We start from the raw sequence: 23,118 nt of genomic DNA on the forward strand, positions 1-23,118 counted from the left end.
GCTGAACCCTGACAAGACCAAGGTACTTTTTGTGGGAGACAAGAGGAGGTTGGGGGATGTTGACCTGGTGTTGAATGGGGTACGGCTACCCTTGAGAGACCAGGTCCGCAGCCTGGGGGTCATTTTAGACTCCCAGCTGTCCATGGAGGCTCAGGTGTCAGCTGTGAGGCAGACAGCGCTGTACCAACTCCATCTGATACAGTGGCTGCGCCCCTACCTTCCCGACCATCTGCTCCCATCGGTAGTACATGCCCTGGTCTCCTCTCGTCTAGACTACTGTAATGCGCTCTACGTGGGGTTACCCTTGAAGATATTTCGGAAGCTGCAACTGGTACAGAATGCAATGTCTCGCCTGATTAAAGGCAGCCACTGGTGTGATCACATCATTCCAGTGCTGAAGGAGTTGCACTGGTTACCAGTTATTTTCCGGGCCAAATTCAAGGTGTTGGTTTTCACCTTTAAAACCCTATACAGTTCCGGCCCAGCCTATCTTAAGGAACGCCTCCAGCAACACAAGACAGTCCGCTCAACAAGATCAGCCTCGGATGGCCTTCTCTCTGTCCCATCAGCCAGGACAGCTAGGCTGGTGAGGACGAGGGAGAGGGCCTTCTCTGTGGTGGCCCCCACTCTGTGGAACTCCTTCCCTAGGGAGCTCCGCCATGCCCCCTCTTTAATGAGCTTCTGTCACACATTGAAAACATGGTTGTTCAGGCAGGCATTTGGGGTAGGCCAGGGAAATTTTTGAAAATGATGTTTTAATGTGTAATTTTATTTTTTAAAAACTGTTTGTATTATTGTACATCACCCAGAGCGGCCAAGTGACTGGCCAGATGGGCAATTAAGAAATTTAATAAATAAATAAAATATTTTATTAATTTGATACTCTTTTTAGCTGAGAGAGAACCATTCCTGTCTCATCTAAGGCTAGGGACAGACTATATTTCTTTTCAGAGATTTCAAGGTGTGATGACATAGGTATTGTTGCGTGTGGTTTGTATATTCATCCCACTATCATATCTGTTCAAAGCTTTTTCAGCTTTTTGAAGTATTTCCCAAAGCTGTCTTGCCAAAGTATAACAGTGGAACAAAAGAAAGGAGCACATATGCCACAGGAAACAATGCCTCAAGTGTTTATTTTCAACTCTTTTACAAACTCTTGTCTGTCTCCAGCCTAAGACTTGTCTGTTGCCCACTGACAATTCCATTAATGTCTTATTGGTAACTCAGTTCAGTTTCACAATCTTTTTCAACCTTTTAACCATGATTTTCAAAAAATCACTTACATTTCTTTTGAAATAGACTTTGTAGGATGTTAACGAGTTATTTCAAGATTTGAAACATGTATAAAACTTTTATTCTGATGTCATTAATCATTTTTCATAAATATTTTAATGAAAATAATTAAGTCTTATTTTTTTTAGGTGCCAGTGATAGTAAAAAATGAAACTTGGTTTGACCTCTTTTCACCCAATGAACATTTAATGGGCAGTGAGGTATGTGAACAATCACTCCTTTAATTAGCAATAAAGCATATTAATTGTGTAGATAAATAGAAAAGGCATTTGTTGTTACAAAAGAGGAGATCTGAAAAGCAGGTAGGGCTGGTGCTAACATGCAGCAGGATGAGGCACCTTCTTCAGGAAGTACTATGGAAAGAAGAACTGATGGAGGCAGGAATGGACATCACTTCAGGCAACAAAATGCCTTGGGCCATCACTGAAAGCACGGTAAATGAGAATTTGTTTTTGTGTTAGAGCATACTTCAGATAAGCCTGTCAAAGGAAAGATAAGAACTGCTTGGTCAGAGGAGTGCATCTGCTGCCTCCCAGCCACTGTGCCTGATGTGCTTGAGGATCCATCTGTACAGAAGCCTACAGATGTCAAGGGCCAAGAAAAAATGTTTTTTTTTTCTGGGTTTCCCCTTACTTTTTCCATGGCCTTTACACCTCTACGTCTACATTTTAATATCCCAACATGTGTAAGCTCCAAATGTAGGATCTATAGCCTCCATTTTTCAAGTGTATGGAACATGCATACAGAGCCTACACATACCCTGGTGTATGTGTGTTAAGACCCTATGGGAGCTTCTACACAGACTGAGCATTGTCATAGATATAAATATGTTAAATTAAATAATTCATAAAGGGTTAGACCAGAGAATGGAATTCCATTTCCGCCATATGTAAAGTTGTACACGTTTTGTGACTGTCTCCACAGGGATTAAAAACCTGTCTTATTGGCTTCAATTCAGAGTGGTTGCAATTCACACTGGATTTTTCCCAGGTTTTCTTATCTAAGAACTTGCCTTTTAAGGGTATGATCCTTTAAACCCCTCAAATTGCTTTTTAAAATTATCTGAATTTTTGCACTGTCTAGTCAGTCACTAGATTCTAGCAGAATTTTCAGTATTCTATATTTGACTGTGCTGTTGCTTAATTTTATTATTAGCCGATAATTTTGTTTTTTATGTTTGCTGCTGCTTTTAACTTGTTAATGTGTTTTATTATTGTTTTCATGTTTTGGAAGCTGTTTTGAGCTACTCTTTTGGAGGGGAAAGCAGGATCAAAATGACTAAAATAAACAAAATTAAAAATAATGCTGCCAGAGGTGACCGTAGTGAACAACTATTTGGAGATGCGCTCATGGTACAGGAGTACTCTGCTCTCCCAGGTGGTTAATGTGGGGTTCTGCTTCTTCTCCCTCATGGTACTCTTCTGCAAATGGATCATTCTTGCTATTTTAGGGTGACTATATTCTGTATTCATTTTCTCAGAAATGATATTTCCTACTGTCTAATGATGCAGGAAGTGAGCCCACACTAACTGAAAAAGCATTCCCTGCTTCTTCTCTTTGCTAATTTTTGCCCTTTTAGAGCACAATCCTATACATGTCTAAAGTGTTCAGATGTCAGAGTGCTCTGAGAATTCAACAGCCTGCCAGTCCCTTGCAAGCAGGATGGGAGGAACGGCAGAGGCTTAGTTTACTACCTTTTATATACATAAAATAATTTTTGGCATTGTTATTATGTATTTCATTATAAAGAAGAGCTGGAAATTATAGATTGTGAAAGAAGCTCAGCTGACCTTTGTTATTTCCTCCACCACCACCACCACCCTAAACCCTGCTTTAGCTGATGAGATGGATAATAAGTGAAATCTATGCCGTTTGGAAACTATATAATGCAAGTGTTTTAAGTGCTGATGCTAAAGCAGCCAATGAAATATCTCCGCTTTTGTGGAAGCCATGGGAACATATATATTCATTATGCAAAGCTGTCAAGGGACATATGCCCTTGTACAACAGCTATGGAAAATATGTGGTAAAACTGTACTGGATGGTAAGTACTCTATCTTTTTATTTGCATACTTTTTATTTAGTAAAGTGTACATGACATTTTCCCCTATAAAACCACCCACCCACCCCCAAATTAGAGGACAGTGACTGCTGTTAAGAAATTATTTTACTATATTATTGTTAGAATATCATTTTTATTTAAATAAATACATTTTATGTATACTTGACCTGGGCCAGTTTACAGAAGTAATCAGTATAAGTCCTGTATACTGAAGGAGTTTGCTGTAGGCATCGGAGCTTTATCCATCTTTGACTGAATGTACATCCTATATACATATTTTAGGAAACCATGACTGGCCATCAGTCCCTGGACAGATTCCACTGTGAGCAGAAAAACATGACTCTGACCCCTCACTAGAGAAGACATATTTGTATTTATCTATTTATTAAATTTCTTAATCGCCCATCTGGCCACTCTGGGTGATGGAAAGCAATACAAACAGTTTTAAAACCATAAAATTCTACATTAAAACATCATATTTCTAAAAATACCCTAACCCACCCCAAATGCCTGCCTGAACAACCACGTTTTTAATGTGTGGTGGAAGCTCATTAAAGAGGGGGCATGGCAGAGCTCCCTAGGGAGGGAGTTCCACAGAGTGGAGGCCACCACAGAGAAGGCTCTCTCCCTCGTCCTCACCAGCCTAGCTGTCCTGGCTAATGGGACAGAGAGAAGGCCATCCAAGGCTGATCTTGTAGAGCCGCCTGTCTTGTGTTGCTGGAGGCGCTCCTTAAGATAGGTTGGGCTGGAACTGTATTTGGTTTTAAATGTCAGAACCAACACCTTGAATTTGGCCCGGAAAACAACTGGTAACCAGTGCAACTCCTTCAGCACTGGAGTGATGTGATCATGCCAGTAGCTGCCTTTAATCAGGCTAGCCGCCGTGTTCTGTACCAGCTTCCGAACTGTCTTCAAGGGTAACCCCATGTAGAGCGCATTACAATAGTCTAGATGAGAGGAGTCCAGGGCATGTACTACCGATGGGAGCAGATGGTTGGGAAGGTAACCGATCCCACAAAACCGGTTTGCCACAGGCTGCCTCTTGCTCACTAACTGTATCCACAGCATGCAGAGTAACACACCTAATCTGATCAATTTTATCTGCAAAGTGCCTTGCCAAGGCCTCACAGGAGGTCTTAGAATGCTCCAGCAGTTCCGGAGCAACTGGACAGACCAGGCTCTGGACCACTTGGAACGGCCTCCTGGGACAGCACTCTACAGACGCAATAGAGGCAGTAAAATGTTTCTTTTTTGCTGCCTTCACCGCCACGTGATAGGCTGAAGATAGAGCTCTAGCCCATGTCTGATGGTCTTTGGAGTGAGACTTCTGCCACTGGCACTCTAGCCATCTCACCTCCTGTTTCAGAGCTTGTAACCGCAGATTGAACCATGGTGCAGTCCGAGCCCTGTTCAGGGGGAGAGGGCGTTTCGGAGCCACCCGATCTAATGCCCCAGTGATTGCAGCATTCCACCCACCCACCCGAGTCTCGACTAAGTGGCTGTTTGCATACTCCAGACAATCCTCAAGCGCGTTCAGGAATCTATTTGGATCCATAAGACGCCTGGGGCGGACCATTTTAATGGGTCCTCCACCCCTGTGGAGGGGTTGTGGAACTGAGAAGTCCAATGTCACCAGATAGTGATCTGACCATGACAAGGGGGCAGTGGATATACCCCCGACTTCCAGATCACTCCCCGCTTCTCCAGAAACAAACACAAGGTATAGCACATGACTGGCTACATGGGTGGGCCCAGTTGGAATAGGGTGCAGCTCCCAGGAAGCCATGTCTCCATGATGTCCTGAGGTGCTCCCATGAGGACAGCCTCTGAATGTACGTTGAAGTCCCCCAACACCAATAAGTTAGGTGACTGTACATGCACATCAGAGACCACCTCAAGCACCTCAGCCAGGGAGTCAGTCATGCAGCAGAGTGGGCAGTACACAAGCACAATCCCCAGACTGCCCTTCGGGCCCAACCTCCAGTACATGCCCACAGCAACCTTGGTCTCCCGGAGAGGGGGTCTGGTGAAGACCAAGGACTCCCAGTAGATAACAGCCACTCCCCCTCCCCAATCCCCAGCCCTCAGCTGCTGTGCATATGAAAATCCGGTTAGACACATGGCCGCCAGAGTTGGAGCAGTAGCCTCAGCCAGCCAGGTCTCTGTAATACATGCCAGGTCTGCACCCTCATGCCAGCTCATGTCATGGATGACAGATGTTTTCTGGGTAACAGACCTGGCACTGCAGAGCAGCAAATGAAGGCCAGAAGATGGAGTCACACCTCCCCCAGCCATCTTTTGTCTCTGGACAGGCGTGGAACAGGGAACAGATATTACACATATCTCCCTTGTTCCCCTTATTTGGCATGGCCTACCCCTAGCACTCCACCAGTGCCTGCCACCCAGCCTCTGTATATTCTGGCCCCCAACACTCCCTCCACTGCCTCCATCAGGTGGACACATGCCCCCTCACTCCCGCCTATCAGGCAGGCTACCCACTCCTAAAAACACAACAGAATCCCCCAAAATCCCACCCCCACCAACAATTAAACAAAAATCAAAACAATACACCCCCCTCACCAATACTGCCAGGCAGGAGTCCACAGGGGGAGTGGCAGCAAGCAGGTAAACCCCCAGGCAAGTACTCTTACAAATCCTGGCTCTCCCAGGCCATCTCCACCAACCAGCTGATATAGCCCTTCCAGAAAGGGACAGGTGGAGGTTGTCAGCACAGCTGGCTCAGTACGTGGGGGCCTGGTCCTGCAGGGACTGGCGGTCTCCACCAAGCATTTCCACCGTGTAATGTAATAATGATAAATAATGACAAACTATTTTCCTCATTATGCTTTTATAACATAAGAATGTTCCAGCTAGCCATTTTAGATCTTACAAGCATATTCTTCCCTTAGCAAAAGCCATATGACTGCTGGCAATTGAGGAATAGCTCATTAATACTTTGCAAAGGATTTCCAAAGTACTAGCTGTAGCTGTACTGTTGTCTGATGGAATCTACTAGTCTTTCAGATTTGTACTCCCTATTTATTAACATTATCTATAATGCAGGTCATGTTATTGGAAGGTCTCACAGATTTTCATACCAACTCTATTTTTTATTGCCACACCCCTTTTTCTTTTATAGGGCAGCTGGCGAAAGATCATTGTGGATGATAGTATACCTTTCAATGAAGACAATGACATGCTGCTTCCAACTACAACATGTGAAATAGAACTTTGGCCACTGATATTATCTAAAGCCATAATTAAACTAGCAAACAATGAGTATGTTTTCTGAGCTTCCTGTCTGTCTGTTTTGAGATCAAAATAGAGCAATAAGCAAGAAAACCTGAATCTAATATATAGGGTGAATGCTTGTTTGTTATACCGGTAGTGGGTCTTTTTGAAACTTGTAATTAACAAAGAAAGAACCTTGGATGCAGTAGAAGGCAGTGTTTGTTTATACTAATTAACAAAAAAATATTGGCTTTGATCCATCAGAGCCCTGGCAGGGGTTGGGCAGGGGAAGGTCTCTGATTTCCTCCTTTCACGCACACATGCTACTGCAGCCTCCCATAAAACATTGCATATCATTCTTGAGGCCCCTCAACCATCAGGAGTGGCTTTTTGGGGTGCATAGAAAGCTGCAATAGGAACAAGAAGTTGCGAAAGCCCCATTCCATATATGAAATTCCCCTTGCAGTTTTAGGTTCGAAGTCTCCGTTTTGTTCAGAGGTGTAACTGTCATAGCCTTTTTTTCAAAACTCAAGGCCACCAAAGCAACGAAATTATCGTAATGTTGGAAAATATTCCTGGTGTTAGAATTAGAACATGTTATAGGTGTCACTGTGTATCTTGGCATGGTCTTAGTGATTGGAAAGCTAACATAATAACCATAGCATCAAGTATTGTGGCTTTTTAGGGATGGCGGAGAATTCCACCACGGACTCCAGTGAGAAACCTCAGAGTCCGTGGTGGAATGGAAGACTTACCTCTGCCTCCCCACAGAATCGTCTTTGGCCGGATCCTCTGGCTCCGGATTGCCAGTGATACGGCCGCCATGCTGTATTGCTGGCTGAAGGGGGCTGACTGCAGCTGCAAATGGCGTCCAGGACGCCATGTGCGTCCCTGCTTTTACGTGATAGGCTACACAAATATTTGCGTAGCCTATCACATGAATGAAAAGCACGGCCGCAAATGGCGTCCTGGACGCCATTTGTGTCCGCAGTCAGTCAAGTCCCCTTCAGCCAGCGATACAGCATGGCGCCCATATCACTGGCGGTTCGGAGCTGGCTAGCGAGGATTCCGGGGTGAGGAACGGATTCCCCCCCCCATGGACCCCTCTCGGACCAGCAGGTGGGAGATTCGTACATCCCTACGGCTTTCCCATCTTGCATATCTATCCCTGTTGACCATTAATTCCATTATTTTATGCTTCTCAGTTACTTAATATTTCAGGTGCATAGTATTGAATTACACAGATTTGGAGCAAATGTTCTGACAACAATTTTTTTTATTTTTTACATTTCTAAAGAAAAGTATTTGCTATAGCTGCAGAATTATACTGAGAGGATGCAGACTGGCAATATGCCATCATATATAGTTAAATTGAAACAAAAATACAAACAGATTTATTATGGCATGTCTTTTGTGCACCAGAGCCCATATACACAAAACGTATGCCTAATATAAATCTGTTCATTTCTCAGGTACCTTAAAACACTGTTTTTGCAGCAACTTACTAACAAGACTGCCCCTTCAGAATTTGTCATAATTTAGTCTGTGCACTAACCTGCAGCAGTTTGTATTCTAAGAGAAAGGACCCTGGCCCTGTTTTCCATACTAATCTCGTTAGACTTGTGATTGTTGCAATCTGTTGTTTCTAGGAAGATAGGAAAAGAGAACTGTAGTCCTTTAACTATTTATGACTATACAATTATTAGATTTCTGAGCATTCATTTTTACTTGCGAATAAAATGGCCCAGTGGTAAAAATTGCATATGGAAAATTGGGAAGGACACTATATGGTAAATGGAGAGATAGAATTAAAATCTGAATATTATATTGGTGTGCTTATATGTATAACTGTATTTTTTGTAGTATAAATGAAATTGGAAAAAGAGAATTGGGTGAATTCACAGTTCTACATGCACTTACTGGATGGATACCAGAAATTTTGCCTCTCCAGTGAGTTCAACTTTTATAAGGAGTTCCTTTCTTTTTGATTCCCATGTACTTGGTTCATCAGGCCTTTGGGGGGAAAATAGATTTACACTTTGACTCAGACCTTTAAAGCAATCAAAATCAGTTCTGTGAAAGCCATATTTTTAGCTCAAGTGCTTTGTGTCTTTGAAAATCAGGACTTCTGATGTGTGTTGTTGCTGAAGTCATTTTAATTGGTTGGATACTGACTGAGTCATAGTTAGAGGACACCCATTGCAATCAATGGCTATGACTAAGTTTGGATCCAACCCAACCGTAGTGTTACTGTCTGCCCTGCTCTACACTCATTTGTGAAGCTATCACTGTTGACGCTCTTTATGCTTGCTTTAGCCAGATACTACCTTTTAAAATAATTATTGTACACATCAGTTTGATTTGTTGAGTCTGTCATGGTAATTGGTATCCATGTGAAATTCATGTAAAGCATATGGGGGGACGACTATATTTTATTGTATCAAATGATAGTTTTAAAATATATTACTTTGAACCTTCTCAGTTCAACTCATTTGATGTTCATGTATTTCTACATTTTGGTTGCATTTTAGCAAATGGTAGTTCTTGAGTTTATTTGCTTTCCCCCCTCAGTATTCTAGAAAAAATTAGGTTGTTTCCATGCTTTCCTTTCTTTTCAAAGAGTAGGTACCTTCCTGGTTTACGCTAGAAGAAACTGCTGTCAGGAGGGTGATAACAAGTTATAACAATTATTCCAGTCATAATTGCACCACTTAAATAGTAGCAAAATATACTTTGGATATTTCTTTAGTTGACTCCCATAGCCCGCCCCACCCCCCGCAAATGAAACTGTGAGTAGTACAGTGCATTTGCAGTAAATGAACAGGAGGTAGTAATTATGTTTTAAAATGATTGTCTATATTTTTAAAGGTCCGGATATTTGGATAAAGTTTGGGAATTCTTAAAAGATGTGGTGCCAGAGTTTAAGTTACCAGAAGAATTACCTCCTGAACCCGAAGGATCACTTCAAGATACAAAAAAAGATCTAAAAGCTTCTGAGATTAAAAATGACAACATTCCTGTAATTAAGCAACCAGAAAAGGCAGAAAAAGCTGAGAAAACAGGCAAAGGTATGAAATCATACGGACTGTAAATGGTATGCAGCCTTAAAAGATGGATGGTCCTAAGTAGAGATGTGTGAACCCAATCCTGTCCATGTTCTCTGGGCACCCTGCCCAGCCCCCACTCTCCAGACTGTGGACCGCACTCGAGCCCCTCCCACACTCAGCGAGCAGCCCATGCTAACCCAGGCAGCCTCGTCGAGCTCTGCAGTTGCCATTTTTTGGAAAATAAAATGGCTATCGCAAAGTGCTTATATTTGTGTATGTGCAAAAGTGCACATTTTTGTGAATACACGTATTTGTGTATGTTTGAAAATATGTGCACTCGCAAAAATGTGCATTTTTGCATATGGGAATATGCACATTCACAAAATGCACATTTTTGTGCATACACAAATATGCACATTTTTGCTATCACCATTTTATTTCTCAAAGTGGTGACCATGAAGCTTGACAAGGCCTCCGGGGTGAGTGCGGGCTGCAACACACGTGCAACACGCACACACACATTGCTGATGGAGCTCCTTTCCACCAGCAGAACAGACCTCTGCCATATCCTAACAACTCTTAGACAGCCACCTGAATATTAACAAAATGCTCTGTGTTCAGAGCTAAATTTTATTTCTTTGCCTTTTTCTCTATATACCTTCAAGTAAGCATATTAAATACTTTAAGTATGCAGAGGGGGATACCAGTCCTGAAAGGTGTTACAGGGAGGCGGAATTTGGGCTCAATATTCCAGGGTATCATTACGTGCATTTAATTCCCATTGAAATCAATGGACTTTAAATATCCAGTGTACTAGATTAAGGAGTAACACTACAGTCCTGTAGTATTAAGCCCCACTGAACATACTAGAACTTAATTCTAAGTAAACATGCAGAGCATTTCTGTAATTCAGGACTGAGAGTAGGTGGCCTTAAACCTCATTGATTTCAATGGAACTTGAGTGCACTGGATTAAGATGCATACGTCTCGTTGTAGGAACAGGGATAAATTTTAATTCTTTCTAAAACTATGCCCTATTCTGCATTAATTGTATTAACCACCTCTCCAGTATATTTTTCTCTTTGAAAGTCTTACTTTAGGGCCAAATTCCTATAAGGAAAGGTTACAACATTTCGGACTTTTTAGCTTAGAAAAAAGGTGAGAGTGTGTAGAAGTGTATAAAATTATGCATGGAGTGGAGAAAATGAATCATACTAAATCCCAGGGTCGTACAAATTAGCAAAATGGTGGGAGATTCAGGACAGATAATACAACACATAGTTGAACTATGGAATTTGCTACCACAAAGTGTAAAGATGGTCACTAACTTGGATGGCTTTAAAAAGAGATTAGACAAATTCATGGAGGATAAGGCAAGTAATGGCTATGAGTCAGGATGACTATAATCTCCAGTATTAGAGGCAGTATAACTTTCAATACTAGTTGCTGGGAGGCCTTGGCAGGAGGGTGCTATTGCCCTCATGTTCTGCATGCAGGCTTCAGCTAGGCATCTGGTTGGCCACTGTGGAACAGAATGCTGGGCTACATTGGCCTTTGGTCTGATCCAGCAGGGCTATTCTTATTTTCTTAAGTATAATAGTATTGACACATGTATTCATTTTCTTTTGGCAGAAAAGCCAGACCTTCTTGGAAAGAAGAGAAGTAAAGATGGCGAAAAGGATAAAATTAAGTCAGGGCCTCATTCTGGACGATTGTCTTCTGACTTTCAAAGTTCTCTTCAGATGTTTCTTGATGGTAAATTAGAAATGTTCCTAGGCATATGTTGTAGCAGCTAATTTTAATATTGTACATATATTTGATTTTAACTCATAATAATATACATGGCTGTTAAAAGAACTGCAGCATTTTGTTCAGCTAAATGAGTCCTCTGAAGGAGATAGCAGACTTCAAGAAATACAAATGAATGTCAAAAGCAATCAGGAAGTATTTTACCAATATATTCAACCTCATGGAATGTGAATATCGACCCATATTTCTATATGGGAAGACATTTACCCCTGTTTCAGACATACAATATGTGCACTGCAATCTTGAACACATTGCTAACGTTTTGGATTTGCCGACGTTAATGACTGGGTCACGTGCTACCCTCCAAATCAGTGACGATGGGAAGGCCAGCCCTCTTCTGCCTGCTTGGAATTCTGTAGACTTCCTGTCCTCTCTCCTTAGATAGGAAAAACTGGAGATGCTTTAAGGGTTCCTTTGCTTTTCAGTCTTTCCCCCACTCAGCTGTCAGTTATGTATCCTCAGCAGCAGCAACTTCTTGATATAGAGGTCACTGGCCAAGCTCTTCTTTTGCTATCTTTAACATGGTGACCTTTTCTGCCCTTTCGCCTTCTACTTGCTATGGAGGATTAGCAATTAGAGATAGCAAATGAAATCAGCGGAGCCTAATGTTTTGAATAGTAAATCATTCTCAGTTATGGTTTATTCATGGAAAATACCTTAACAGAAGCTCAAAGAAAATTAAAACGTAATTTTAACATTGAAACATGCAAAAAGAAATATTTGTTCACTAAGTTATGGAAAATGCTTTTTTCTTTTCTTTTTTCCCAAGTCCCAGAAGTGAAAGCATATATAATGGTTTTAACTAGTGTAACAGTTAAATGCATCCATTCCCTCCACTCCTCAATGCATTGGTTTTCTCAGCATGAATGAAATGTGTGCAGTTTAAGTGAAAAGCCTTAACTGAGCATGCCTGGTACACTGAAACCACTTATTCTGAAGTAGCTCAATACATCTGTTTCAGAATAGGTTACTTAATTGGAACCACATAAAAGAAAGTTATTTTCATGACTCTGTTTTTGCCTTTGTAGCAACATAGTACCTAAGAAGGAGTATTATCTGTTAATATTATGTTATTATGTACAGCATTATTTCATTTTTAACTGTTTAATAGGTTTAATGGGTTCTTTTTAATAGGTTCTGCAGCACCACTGCAGCCACAGATGGTAGCGTATGCTTGCTATATGCCTCTTTATGTGTCTGAAAAAAAGATCTTTGTATTAGAGAAAATGGTAAGGATGTATATACTTTGCCTTTTAAATATGAACTAACAGCTGGATAAAGACAAGGGATATAACAATTCAGAACAAGAAACATAACTTTGAAAAGGACTGCTTTATAGGCAGGTTTTCTGCCTGTGTATAGTTCAAATTCTCAGAAACCTGATAGCACTTTGACCTGTAAAGATGAAATACATATTTCATAAACATTTCTTTTGCAAGCCTGCTACAGCACTGTATGAATACCTGGAAGTCCATCATGTATAGTATCCTTATTTTTGACAAGGAGATCTGCCCACTATTACTGGAGACTTCCCATGTGGGAACATGCCAAGTACAGGATATTCATTACTATGAAGGATAATCCCAAGGGAGACCACAGTGTAATTATCCTGCTGACCAGCCCTGTTTGCTGACCATATTTAAGAGAAGTTGTCAACTTGAAGTTACTATATTATTTATACCCCATCCTGGGCCTTAGTATAGGTTGCAACACTGCCCAATTCTCCCCACATGCCTCTGTAACTCCCTTTTACTTCCTACTATCTTGTCAATGCTAGAAGGATAGGACCACTCCAATGCATCTTATGGCTCTGGGTAGCCCCACATTGAGGCTTGTTTTGAGCATGGGCACACCAGCACTGATGAGGTATCTTCCTGACCCAGCTCAAATACGCAGCACCTGATCTGTTTCTCGCCTGCTGCAGAGCAGAGCATTGGACTGAGCTCTTAATATCCTAAGAAATCTTATAATTGTGCCAAAATTAGAATGTTTTGTCTTTTTATATTTTTGCTTCTAACAGAGCCTCCTTTGTGTACTCTGCAGGCAGATTCTTCTGAGAGGTTACGGGAATATGGTCTTTCCCACATATATAGCCATCCTGCACTGCTAACCAGAATAAGGTCAGGTCCCCTGGTAGCCCCTCCAAAACTGCCACCGATACCTCGTTGGAAACTTATCCGCCAGAAAAAGGAAACTATTGTGACAGATGAACCCCAAGGTTTGTCTTTTCAGGCTTTTACTATGTTTTTAACTAACAATAAGCCAATGTTTAATATTTGCATTTGTCTCCATTGATATCACCCAGACTTCCATTTTGGGGATCAAAATAATCATATAGGAAAATGAAGAATGCCTTGTACTATATTATATTAGTGGCCTAATCTAGTGATGAAATGGATACTATTCTGTGCTTCTTGGTGAGTGCTTCTAGTCTTTTCCATGTTCATGTTTTAGCCACAGGATGGATTATATCTTCAAAATAAATTAGAGGTACAGTAATTTAAATATTTAAAGAAGTAGCATAAAACACATTAAAGCCCTGAATTGTTTAGGACTAGGGTATTTGAAGGACTGCCTTCTCCCATTTGACCTGCCCACCTATTGAGATCATCTTTAGAGGTTCTCTTGCATGTCCAAACATCCCCTGAAATACTTTCAGTTGGGAGTAGGGCAGGGATTGTGGGGAGAGGAATTCCCACCATTATCTCCAGTTGTGATCAGAAATAACAGTGGGAATTCACCTGTGCCCCACTCCCACTGGAAGCTGCATGCTAAAGGAAACAATAATCAGAAATAACCATGGGGATTCCCTTAGCACATCCTGTGTTCTCCCCAGTAGAGAAGATGCGGGGCAGGAGAAGCTGCCCTGGCCGAGATGCTGGTTGGAGGAGCACTCTTCCACTTTGTGCTTTGGTCAGGGCAACTTCACCCACCCCACTTCTTCCCAATGTGGAAAGCTGTGGGGCAGGTGAAGATGGGTCCCTGCCTAAAGTGCCAGTTGGAGGTACTGCAGCCATCGCTTTGGCCAGGGACCAGGTGATACCAGGGGCAGGAGGGGGGTTGGCCCCATCCCTGACATCATCCGGCCTGCCCAAGGCTGACTGGGGAGTAATCTGGTCTTCCACCCAATTTCAGTTTCCCACCCCTGGATAGGGAGAGGGCCTTTTGTGATGGCTGTGTGTAGGTTCTGGAAGCTTCTAAGGGAGGCCCATCTTACCTCCTCATTAATGATCTGCCAGAAGCTGATAAAGACCTTCCTTTTAAGGAAAGCATTCAATATACTTTTTAAATACTTTAAATATTTTGATTGCTGTTGTGTTGTTTTCTGCTGCTGTTTTTGTGTTTTATGTTACGTTGTCAATTGGAAGGATGTTTTTAATTGTTACGTTATTGAGTTTGTTGGAAGCCACCTAAAATTCCTTGGAGATAAGGCAGGGCATAAATGCTTTAAAATAAATAAAATGAATAAATAACATCTCTGGTATGGCACAAATACTTGCAACATGAAAAAAACCTTTGACATAACAAGTACATTAATGTTCTTAAATGATCACTGCTATTACAACAATTACATGTACGAAAATTATACTGTTTGGTCCAGAACAGTATGAGGGGAGAACTGCATACACAGCTTACCTGATGTTTCTTTTTCTGACAGCAGAACCTGTTCACCCTTTGACACACAGTGAATTGTTTTTAAATTTTCCCAGGTGCTTGCTGCATCATGGATTAAAACTATATAGGTAATTCTCATATTTTGTAGTTTTAGCAAGATTTAACCTCAGTTCATCACTTGAAGAGAGTCATTTCTCTAATACAGATACGATGTGCTAGGAGTTAATTATGTAGATTATGTAGAACAAGGAATTGATGGGTGCTACTGACTCACATCTCCCCCTGTGTCTGTCCAGTAACATGTAGCTGTGAGCGATGAGGACATCATTGTGTTAGCATTTTCTAACTCTGTGCAAATGTCAGGCCATGAAACAGAGCAAGGAAGGATAGGAAAACATTCACCTGATGTCATCATGTCCCTTTTTACATGTTACCAGGGAGGAGGAAAGAAAGATGTGGGTTCAGTGCCTATGTGTCCACCACTACCAACCCAATATAGTATGGGGACTGAATTGTGAGCAAGGAAGTTCCTCATTCAGTTCTTACCTCTGCCTTGAACTCAGGAACTGGCTTTAGGCAAGCCACTATTTTTTCAGCCTCTGCTACACCCAGCTCTGCAATGCGGGTTAGTATAATACTGGGTTGTTTGCAAGAATGCCCTAGATAAAGTATATGAATCTCTTTGAATATAATGTTGTATAAATGATAAGTGTTGTTATTATAATATAGAGATATAATATAGCTGAGTATATTTTGTTGGGTAGATGGGATAACCAGCACAAAGAAGGGGGAAAGGTTGTTGGTATTTGATGGATCTTTAATTGGATCTTTGACTAACATATGCTGGCACCGTTTAGTTGATCTGACTGGAGAATATCAAGTGTACACTTTTGCTATCTAATTTGCATGCTAATTTTATTTGATGTATTTGCATGTGTGCTTATCAAGCAGTAGCACTTACGTCACTAGGAAACACTGCAGTTTTTCTAAGAAAACAGTCTCATGGAACCTTGAAGACAAACACATGTATTATGATAAAAGCTGTTGTGGGATACAGCCTATTTTATTGTGTCTTTATGAAGATTGCAATTTGCAAGTGTGCAAAACTATCCTCAAACCTCTCTTTTTAAATTTATTTAAAAAATATGTATGCTGTAATAACCTCCAGGTTAAACAACTGTAATGTATTATACAGAGGCTGTCTTTGAAGACAGTTTGGAAATTGTGGTTAGTTCAGAATACATCTGCTAGGTTGCTAACTGGGACTAGGCATTATGATTATATTACAATGGTGCTGTGTGAATTGCACTGTCTTCCCAGTCTGTTTCTGGGCTCAATTCTAAGTGCTGTTTTTGACTGTTCACGCCCTTCATGGCTTAGGAGAAGAGTAACTAAATGATCCTCTTTCTCTGCATACACTTAGGGCACAATGCTATGCATATTTAGACAGAAAAGGTCTTACAACTCCCAGAATTCCCCAACCATGCATGCCTGGCTGGGGAATGCTGGAAATTGTAAGACTTTTTTTTCTGTCTAAACATGCATAGGATTGTGCCTTAAGACCTTTATCAGATTCCCTTCTCTGGGTCTGTCGACCCTCTGGCTGCCATCTAAGGTATGGTGGGTGGCTTCTCAGTTGTGGCACCCAGTTTGTGAAATGCTTCTCAGTGAGTCTCATCTTGCACTTACTCTCTGTCATTTCTTGGTTCTTTTTATTCTTTTTATGCCGTTCCTTGTGATTTTACTTCCTTTAGGATATTTTTGTATGTCTTCATTGTTATGTGTCTAACTTTTTATTATTTATTTATTACATATATATATATATATATATATATATATGTATATATGTATATATGTATGTATGTATTATACTGCCCTTCAATCATATTCCCAGAGTGGTTTACAAAATGAATTATGCAATGAAAAGGAAAATGTAAAAACATAAATAAATGAAAAGCCACAGGACTCTGGATCTGGTGCATCCAAGGTCGCTTCCTTCCTGTCCCTAGAATCCTCCATTTAAGGGCCTTCTCTCAGCTACAGCCATAGGAATGCCACTGGAGGTACAACTATGCCCAGGGACCTCTCTACAGGTATAGCAGGGACCTCTGTGGCAGCAGAGTCTCCCTTCCCACTGTCAGAGCTCCTCTCCACTGGCAGATAGGCACCTCTGACAATTCTTAACCCCCTGTAGCAAGCTAGGTCAGGGGGTTAGGATTGTTCTGTCTATAAATACTTTTAGCAAGTTTTAATACTGAAATATGATTTTATAGAAAGGTAGGCTTAATTTACAAAAGAAAAAAATAAGTAGATGACTCACCCTTGCCAATTTAAATAAATTGGAATTCCCCATATCATTAATTGGGAAAAATGTGAAAAATGTATTTACATGGCTGAGTATATTCACTTCAAAATTATTTGTATGTAATAAACTATTTCTATATTTTCAAAACCAATAGAAATAGATGTGCTCAGTTGCGAAATATAAAATTTGGTAGATAGTCAGCTGAAAATTAAATTTTTGGTAATATTTCATTTTATTTTCTGGCAGTAGTCACAGGGTAAAGACAAATCTGTTTTTCAGGTCCAAAAAAGGTAACAGGGGCTACTTCCCTCACTTATACTGCTACATCTGAATAGCTACAGTCTGCTACTCAAGAATACAAACAATTGGAAGCTAGACTGTAATATTAACAGCAGGCACTTCAACTACAATCAGTGATTTAAAAAATAGTGTTTAACACTTCAGCTACATTCAGTGTCTGTTAAGGCATTAGCCTTAACCTGCAATTTCCTGGCTTTTTGGAGTTTGAGTCAATATGAGATAGCCTTAACTGTGGACTTAAACTGGTAGGTTTTTTATCATTGAATTTCCCTGGTTTTTGGAAAGGAAATTTCTTCAATTGGTATTCCTTTTAGATTTGCCATTCTGGGCACTCTGTCAGCTGAAAAGGGGAGGGGGATGACGACAAAATATTAAATAATAAGTGTGTGGGTTTAAGCCAAATCATATGGCAGCTTCCTGATCTTTGTACCCACACTACCATGCAGTTCTTCAAATATCCCTACTTATTCCCAAAAGGCACTCAAGGCAGCCTTGGGCCTATATGCTTCTCCCTGCCCTCTCCTCCCTTTTTGCACCTTCAAGTAGGAGATTGGCATGTTTCAGTCACAATTAAACTACAATTGGACGTTACTTTAAATCTCAGTGTAGCAGAATAGGTGCAGGACCCTGATTCGGATCACAACCCTAACATGAGAAACAGGGAGGCTTTTAAGATATGAATCAGGTCCACTGCACCTACTATAGAGTAAAAATGAACTAAAGACATAGCTGCTAGACACAGATTTAATGTAATGTGTATTTTGGCCCTCAGCCCAATTTCTGTACTGGATGCTGAGAAAAAGACTTCTCAGCACCCACCACAGAAGCAGCTGCTGGTAAAGGGAGAAAGCGATCTCTGACAGAGGTGCATGCTATTTCTAACTTGGGTCCTTTTCATGTTAAAAACTAACACCACATTTCTGTTTGTGGTGTTGTGCTCATTCCCCCCGCACCAGGTAATGGATGTTAATTGGGTTCAATGGATGTTAATTGCCCGTAACAGCATCTAAAATAACCTCCTGCTTTCTTAATAGTTTTCTAAAAAAAATAGTTTTATTACACATATATCAGTTGGTATATATCCATAGCAATGAATACATATGAAATGCATATATATGAAAATACAACTTACTAGCAATTATACATAAGTTTCAACAAAAGCAGATCATATTCAAATAAGTATCAGTTTCAAAGTGGCATCTGTATGCCATCTGTTCAAATGTTGAAAGCATTGTAAAGTCTTCAATCCATTGCATTATAGGAGGTGAGCGTTTATCCTTCCAGTGCCATAATATCAGTCTTTTAGCAGTCAGGAGTGTGCAGAGAATCCATTTGCACTGACCATTTGTTGATTACCATGAAGTAGGTAAATAATTTAAAAGGGTGTGTACATCAGTGAATATTAAAGACTTTTCCAGTACAAAATTTATCTGTATAATCTCCTCCTCAAAAAACAAACTACTAGGCATTACCAAAACATATGTTTAAAAAGAGCCTTAGCTGCATTGCACTGCCAGCAATGACCCAAATTAGACAAGCCCTTATTAAAGAGACATTGCAGTGTCCAACAGACACGAAACAGAACTTTTTGCTCAATAAGATGCAGCCTAAGATCAGTAGGAATGTAAGATCAACCTGGAATGTAAGATCAATGAATCAAGGTAAGCTGGAGGTGGTCAAACATGAGATGGCAAGATTGAACATCGACATCTTGAGAATCAGCGAACTAAAATGGACAAGCATGGGCGAATTTAATTCAGGTGACCATCATATCTACTACTGTGGGCAAGAGTCCCTTAGAAGAAATGGAGTAGCACTCATAGTCAACAAAAGGGCGGGAAAAGCAGTACTGGGGTACAATCTCAAAAACGACAGAATGATCTCAGTATGAATCCAAGGCAAACCATTCAGCATCACAGTAATTCAAGTCTATGCCCCAACCACTGAGGCCGAAGAAGCTGAGGTTGATCGGTTCTGTGAAGACTTACAACCCTTCTAGAACTAACACCAAAAAAAGATGTCCTCTTCATCATAGGGGATTGGAATGCTAAAGCAGGAAGTCAAGAAATCACTGGGATAACAGGCAAGCATGGCCTTGGTGTACAAAATGAAGCAGGACGAAGGCTAATAGAGTTTTGCCAAGAGAACACGCTGATCATAGCAAACACTCTTTTCTAACAGCACAAGAGGCGACTCTACACATGGACATCACCAGATGGTCAATATCAAAATCAGATTGATGATGTCCTTTGCAGCCAAAGATGGAGAAGCTCTATACAGTCAGTAAAAACAAGACCTGGAGCTGACTGTGGCTCAGATCATGAGCTTCTTATCGCAAAATTTCGGCTTAAATTGAAGAACGTAGGGAAAACCACTAAACCATTCAGGTATGACCTAAATCATATCCCTTATGAATATACAGTGGAGGTGAGGAATAGATTTAAGGGATTAGACCTGATAGACAGAGTGCCTGAGGAACTATGGACGGAGGTCCGTAACATTGTTCAGGAGGCAGCAACTCAATCCATCCCAAAGAAAAAGAAATGCAAGAAAGCAAAGTGGCTGTCTGATGAGGCTCTACAAGTAGCTGAGGAAAGAAGGGAAGCGAAAAGCAAGGGAGAAAGGGGAAGATATACCCAACTCAATGCAGAGTTCCAGAGAATAGCAAGGAGAGACAAGAAGGCCTTCTTAAATGAACAATGCAAAGAAATCGAGGAAAACAACAGAATGGGAAAGACTAGAGATCTCTTCAAGAAAATCGGAGATCTCAAGGGAACGTTTTGTGCAAAGACGGGCATGATAAAGGACAAAGAAGGCAGGGACCTAACAGAAGCAGATGAGATTAAGAAGAGGTGGAAAGAATACACAGAAGAACTATACAGGAAAGATCTGAATGTCCCTGATAGCCATGATAGTGCGGTCACTGAACTTGAGCCGGTCATCCTAGAGAGTGAAGTCAAGTGGGCCTTAGGAAGCATTACTAACAGCAAAGCTAGCAGAGATGACAGTCTTCCAGCTGAGCTATTTAAAATCCTAAAAGATGATGCTGTTAAAGTGCTGCACTCAATATGCCAACCAATTTGGAACATGCAACAGTGGCCACAAGACTGGAAAAGGTCAGTTTACATTCCAATTCCAAAGAAGGGCAACGCCAAAGAGTGTTCAAACTACCGTACAATTGCGCTCATTTCACATGCCAGCAAGGTCATGCTCAAATCCTACAAGCTAGGCTTCAGCAGTATGCGAACCAAGAAATACCGGAAGTACAAACTGGGTTTCAAAGAGGCAGAGGAACTAGAGATCAAATCGCCAACATTCGTTGGATCATGGAGAAAGCAAGAGAATTCCAGAAGAACGTCTATTTCTGCTTCATTGACTACGCTAAAGCCTTTGATTGTGTGGATCACAACAAAGTGTGGCAAATTCTTAAAGAGATGGGAGTACCAGACCACCTTACCTGTCTCCTGAGAAACCTGTACGAGGGTCAAGAAGCAACAGTAAGAACCAGACATGGAACAACCGATTGGTTCAAAATTGGGAAAGGAGTACGACAAGGCTGAATATTGTCACCGTGTTTATTTAACTTATATGCAGAGTACATCATGAGAAACGCCAGGTTGGATGAATCAGAGGTTGGAATTAAGATTGCTGAGAGAATTATCAACAACCTCAGATACGCAGATGATACCATCCTAATGGCAGAAAGCGAAGAGGATCTAAAGAGCCTCTTGTTGAGGGTGAAAGAGGAGAGTGCAAAAGCTGGTTTGAAACTCAACATTAAAAAAAGATCATGGCATCTGGCCCCATCACTTCCTGGCATCTAGAAGGGGAAGAAATGGAAGCAGTGACAGATTTTATTGTCTTGGGCTCCAAGATCACCTCAGACGGTGACTGTAGCCATGAAATTAAAAGACGCTTGCTCCTTGGGAGGAAAGCTATGGCAAACCTAGACAGCATAGTAAGAAGCAGAGACATCACCTTGCCGACAAAGGTCCGTCTAATCAAAGGTATGGTTTGCCCAGTAGTAACGTATGGCTGTGAGAGCTGGACTCTAAGGAAGGCTGAGCGCCAAAGAATTGATGCTTTCAAACTGTGGTGCTGGAAAAGACTCTTACGAGTCCTCTGGACTGCAAGGAGGTCAAATCAGTCAATCCTAAAGGAAATCAACCCGGAGTGTTCATTGGAAGGACAGGATACTGAAGGTGAAGCTGAAGCTGAAATATTTTGGCCACCTAATGCAAAGAGAAAACTCTCTGGAAAAGACCTTGATGCTGGGAAAGACTGAAGGCAAAAGGAGAAGGGGACAGCAGAGGATGAGATGGCTAGATAGCATCACTGATGCAATGAATATGGACTTGAGCACGCTCCGGGAGAGAGCGCAGGGCAGGACGGCCTAGCGTGCTATGGTCCATGGGGTCACGAAGAGTCGGACATGACTGAACAACAACAAGATCAGTAGACGTGATAAGTATAGACGCCAAGCGTTAATCCTTTAATTAGGCAGAATGGGACAATCCAATTCCCTATTCATTCCTGCTTAAAATTCATTCCTGTATATCGTATTTATTCATTAATAACAGGTATTTAAAGACATGAATCGTGTGCCACTTTGCCTGACCAGCCTCCATAACTGCTTGCAATAATGATGCTGTAAAAGCGGCTGGACCAAACCTAGATACTAACAGATGCTGCAACTGCGAGTATGCTTTGTTAATATAAAGACTGCCTAATTAATTTCCCTGTGTTATCCACCATCAAAAGAAGCCTGTATGCTTCAACCAGGATAGAAAACATCCCTGAGAATAGCTGGCCTTTGTATTCCCCAGCTTGGCAGTTGCAATATTTTCCACCCCGCTTCTTCCTAGCATAACCGAAAGGCAGAAGAATCTTATTGTAACCATCACATGATTAGCTGATCTGCAGAGCCTTCCCACACTACACCTGGGACTAACTAGTCTGGACTTGCAGATAATGTGACTTCACAATCTAGTCACTTTCCCCTCTCCCTATCTTACACCCCTCTACCTTTTGTAACATCTTGCCTGAAGAAAAGATAAAGCAGCCTTTTTTTATGGCAGTGGCCATATTGATTCCCCTCAAAACACCAGAAAATGTGTGATGATGAGAAAAACTAATGGCCACTGCAATGAAAACAAGGCCTAAAAAGGCAGCAGGTTTTTTCCCCTTCCCCCTAACATTCTAAATCAACAGGTGATAAGGCGCAAGGGAGGCTTCTGTGTCTGTGTGGGCTTGTGATGAGTCTCATTGATTCTCACTGCTTGTTAAAAAGTTTATTTTAAAAGAAAAAAAAGATGGTATTCCATGAACCCCAATGCAAGAGAATAGAAAATCATCAATGTTTTCAATAAAAAAGCATTTGATATTTTCAGAAATTCTGGGCAAAAAAGGTCACCACTATAAATGGTCAAAGTCACTTTTGAGTTTTGACAGAAGGA

The 23,118-nt window shown here is 41.2% G+C and overlaps 1 protein-coding gene across 1 annotated transcript in view; it reads left to right on the forward strand.

The window, feature by feature from the left end:
• The window catches only part of ADGB (androglobin), a 122,142-nt gene that overhangs the window by 12,279 nt on the left and 86,745 nt on the right, over window positions 1-23,118 (forward strand). Inside the window, exons 4-11 of the mRNA XM_084831870.1 lie at window positions 1,422-1,493; window positions 3,131-3,337; window positions 6,495-6,634; window positions 8,450-8,536; window positions 9,455-9,654; window positions 11,266-11,388; window positions 12,577-12,671; window positions 13,486-13,660. Coding sequence (XP_084687996.1) covers window positions 1,422-1,493; window positions 3,131-3,337; window positions 6,495-6,634; window positions 8,450-8,536; window positions 9,455-9,654; window positions 11,266-11,388; window positions 12,577-12,671; window positions 13,486-13,660 — 1,099 coding nt within the window. The remainder of the gene's footprint in view (window positions 1-1,421; window positions 1,494-3,130; window positions 3,338-6,494; window positions 6,635-8,449; window positions 8,537-9,454; window positions 9,655-11,265; window positions 11,389-12,576; window positions 12,672-13,485; window positions 13,661-23,118) is intronic.

Source organism: Heloderma suspectum, chromosome 1 (genome assembly GCF_057233095.1).
Source record: "Heloderma suspectum isolate Gila_16-S chromosome 1, 16-S_ref, whole genome shotgun sequence".
Taxonomy (NCBI): domain Eukaryota; kingdom Metazoa; phylum Chordata; class Lepidosauria; order Squamata; family Helodermatidae; genus Heloderma; species Heloderma suspectum.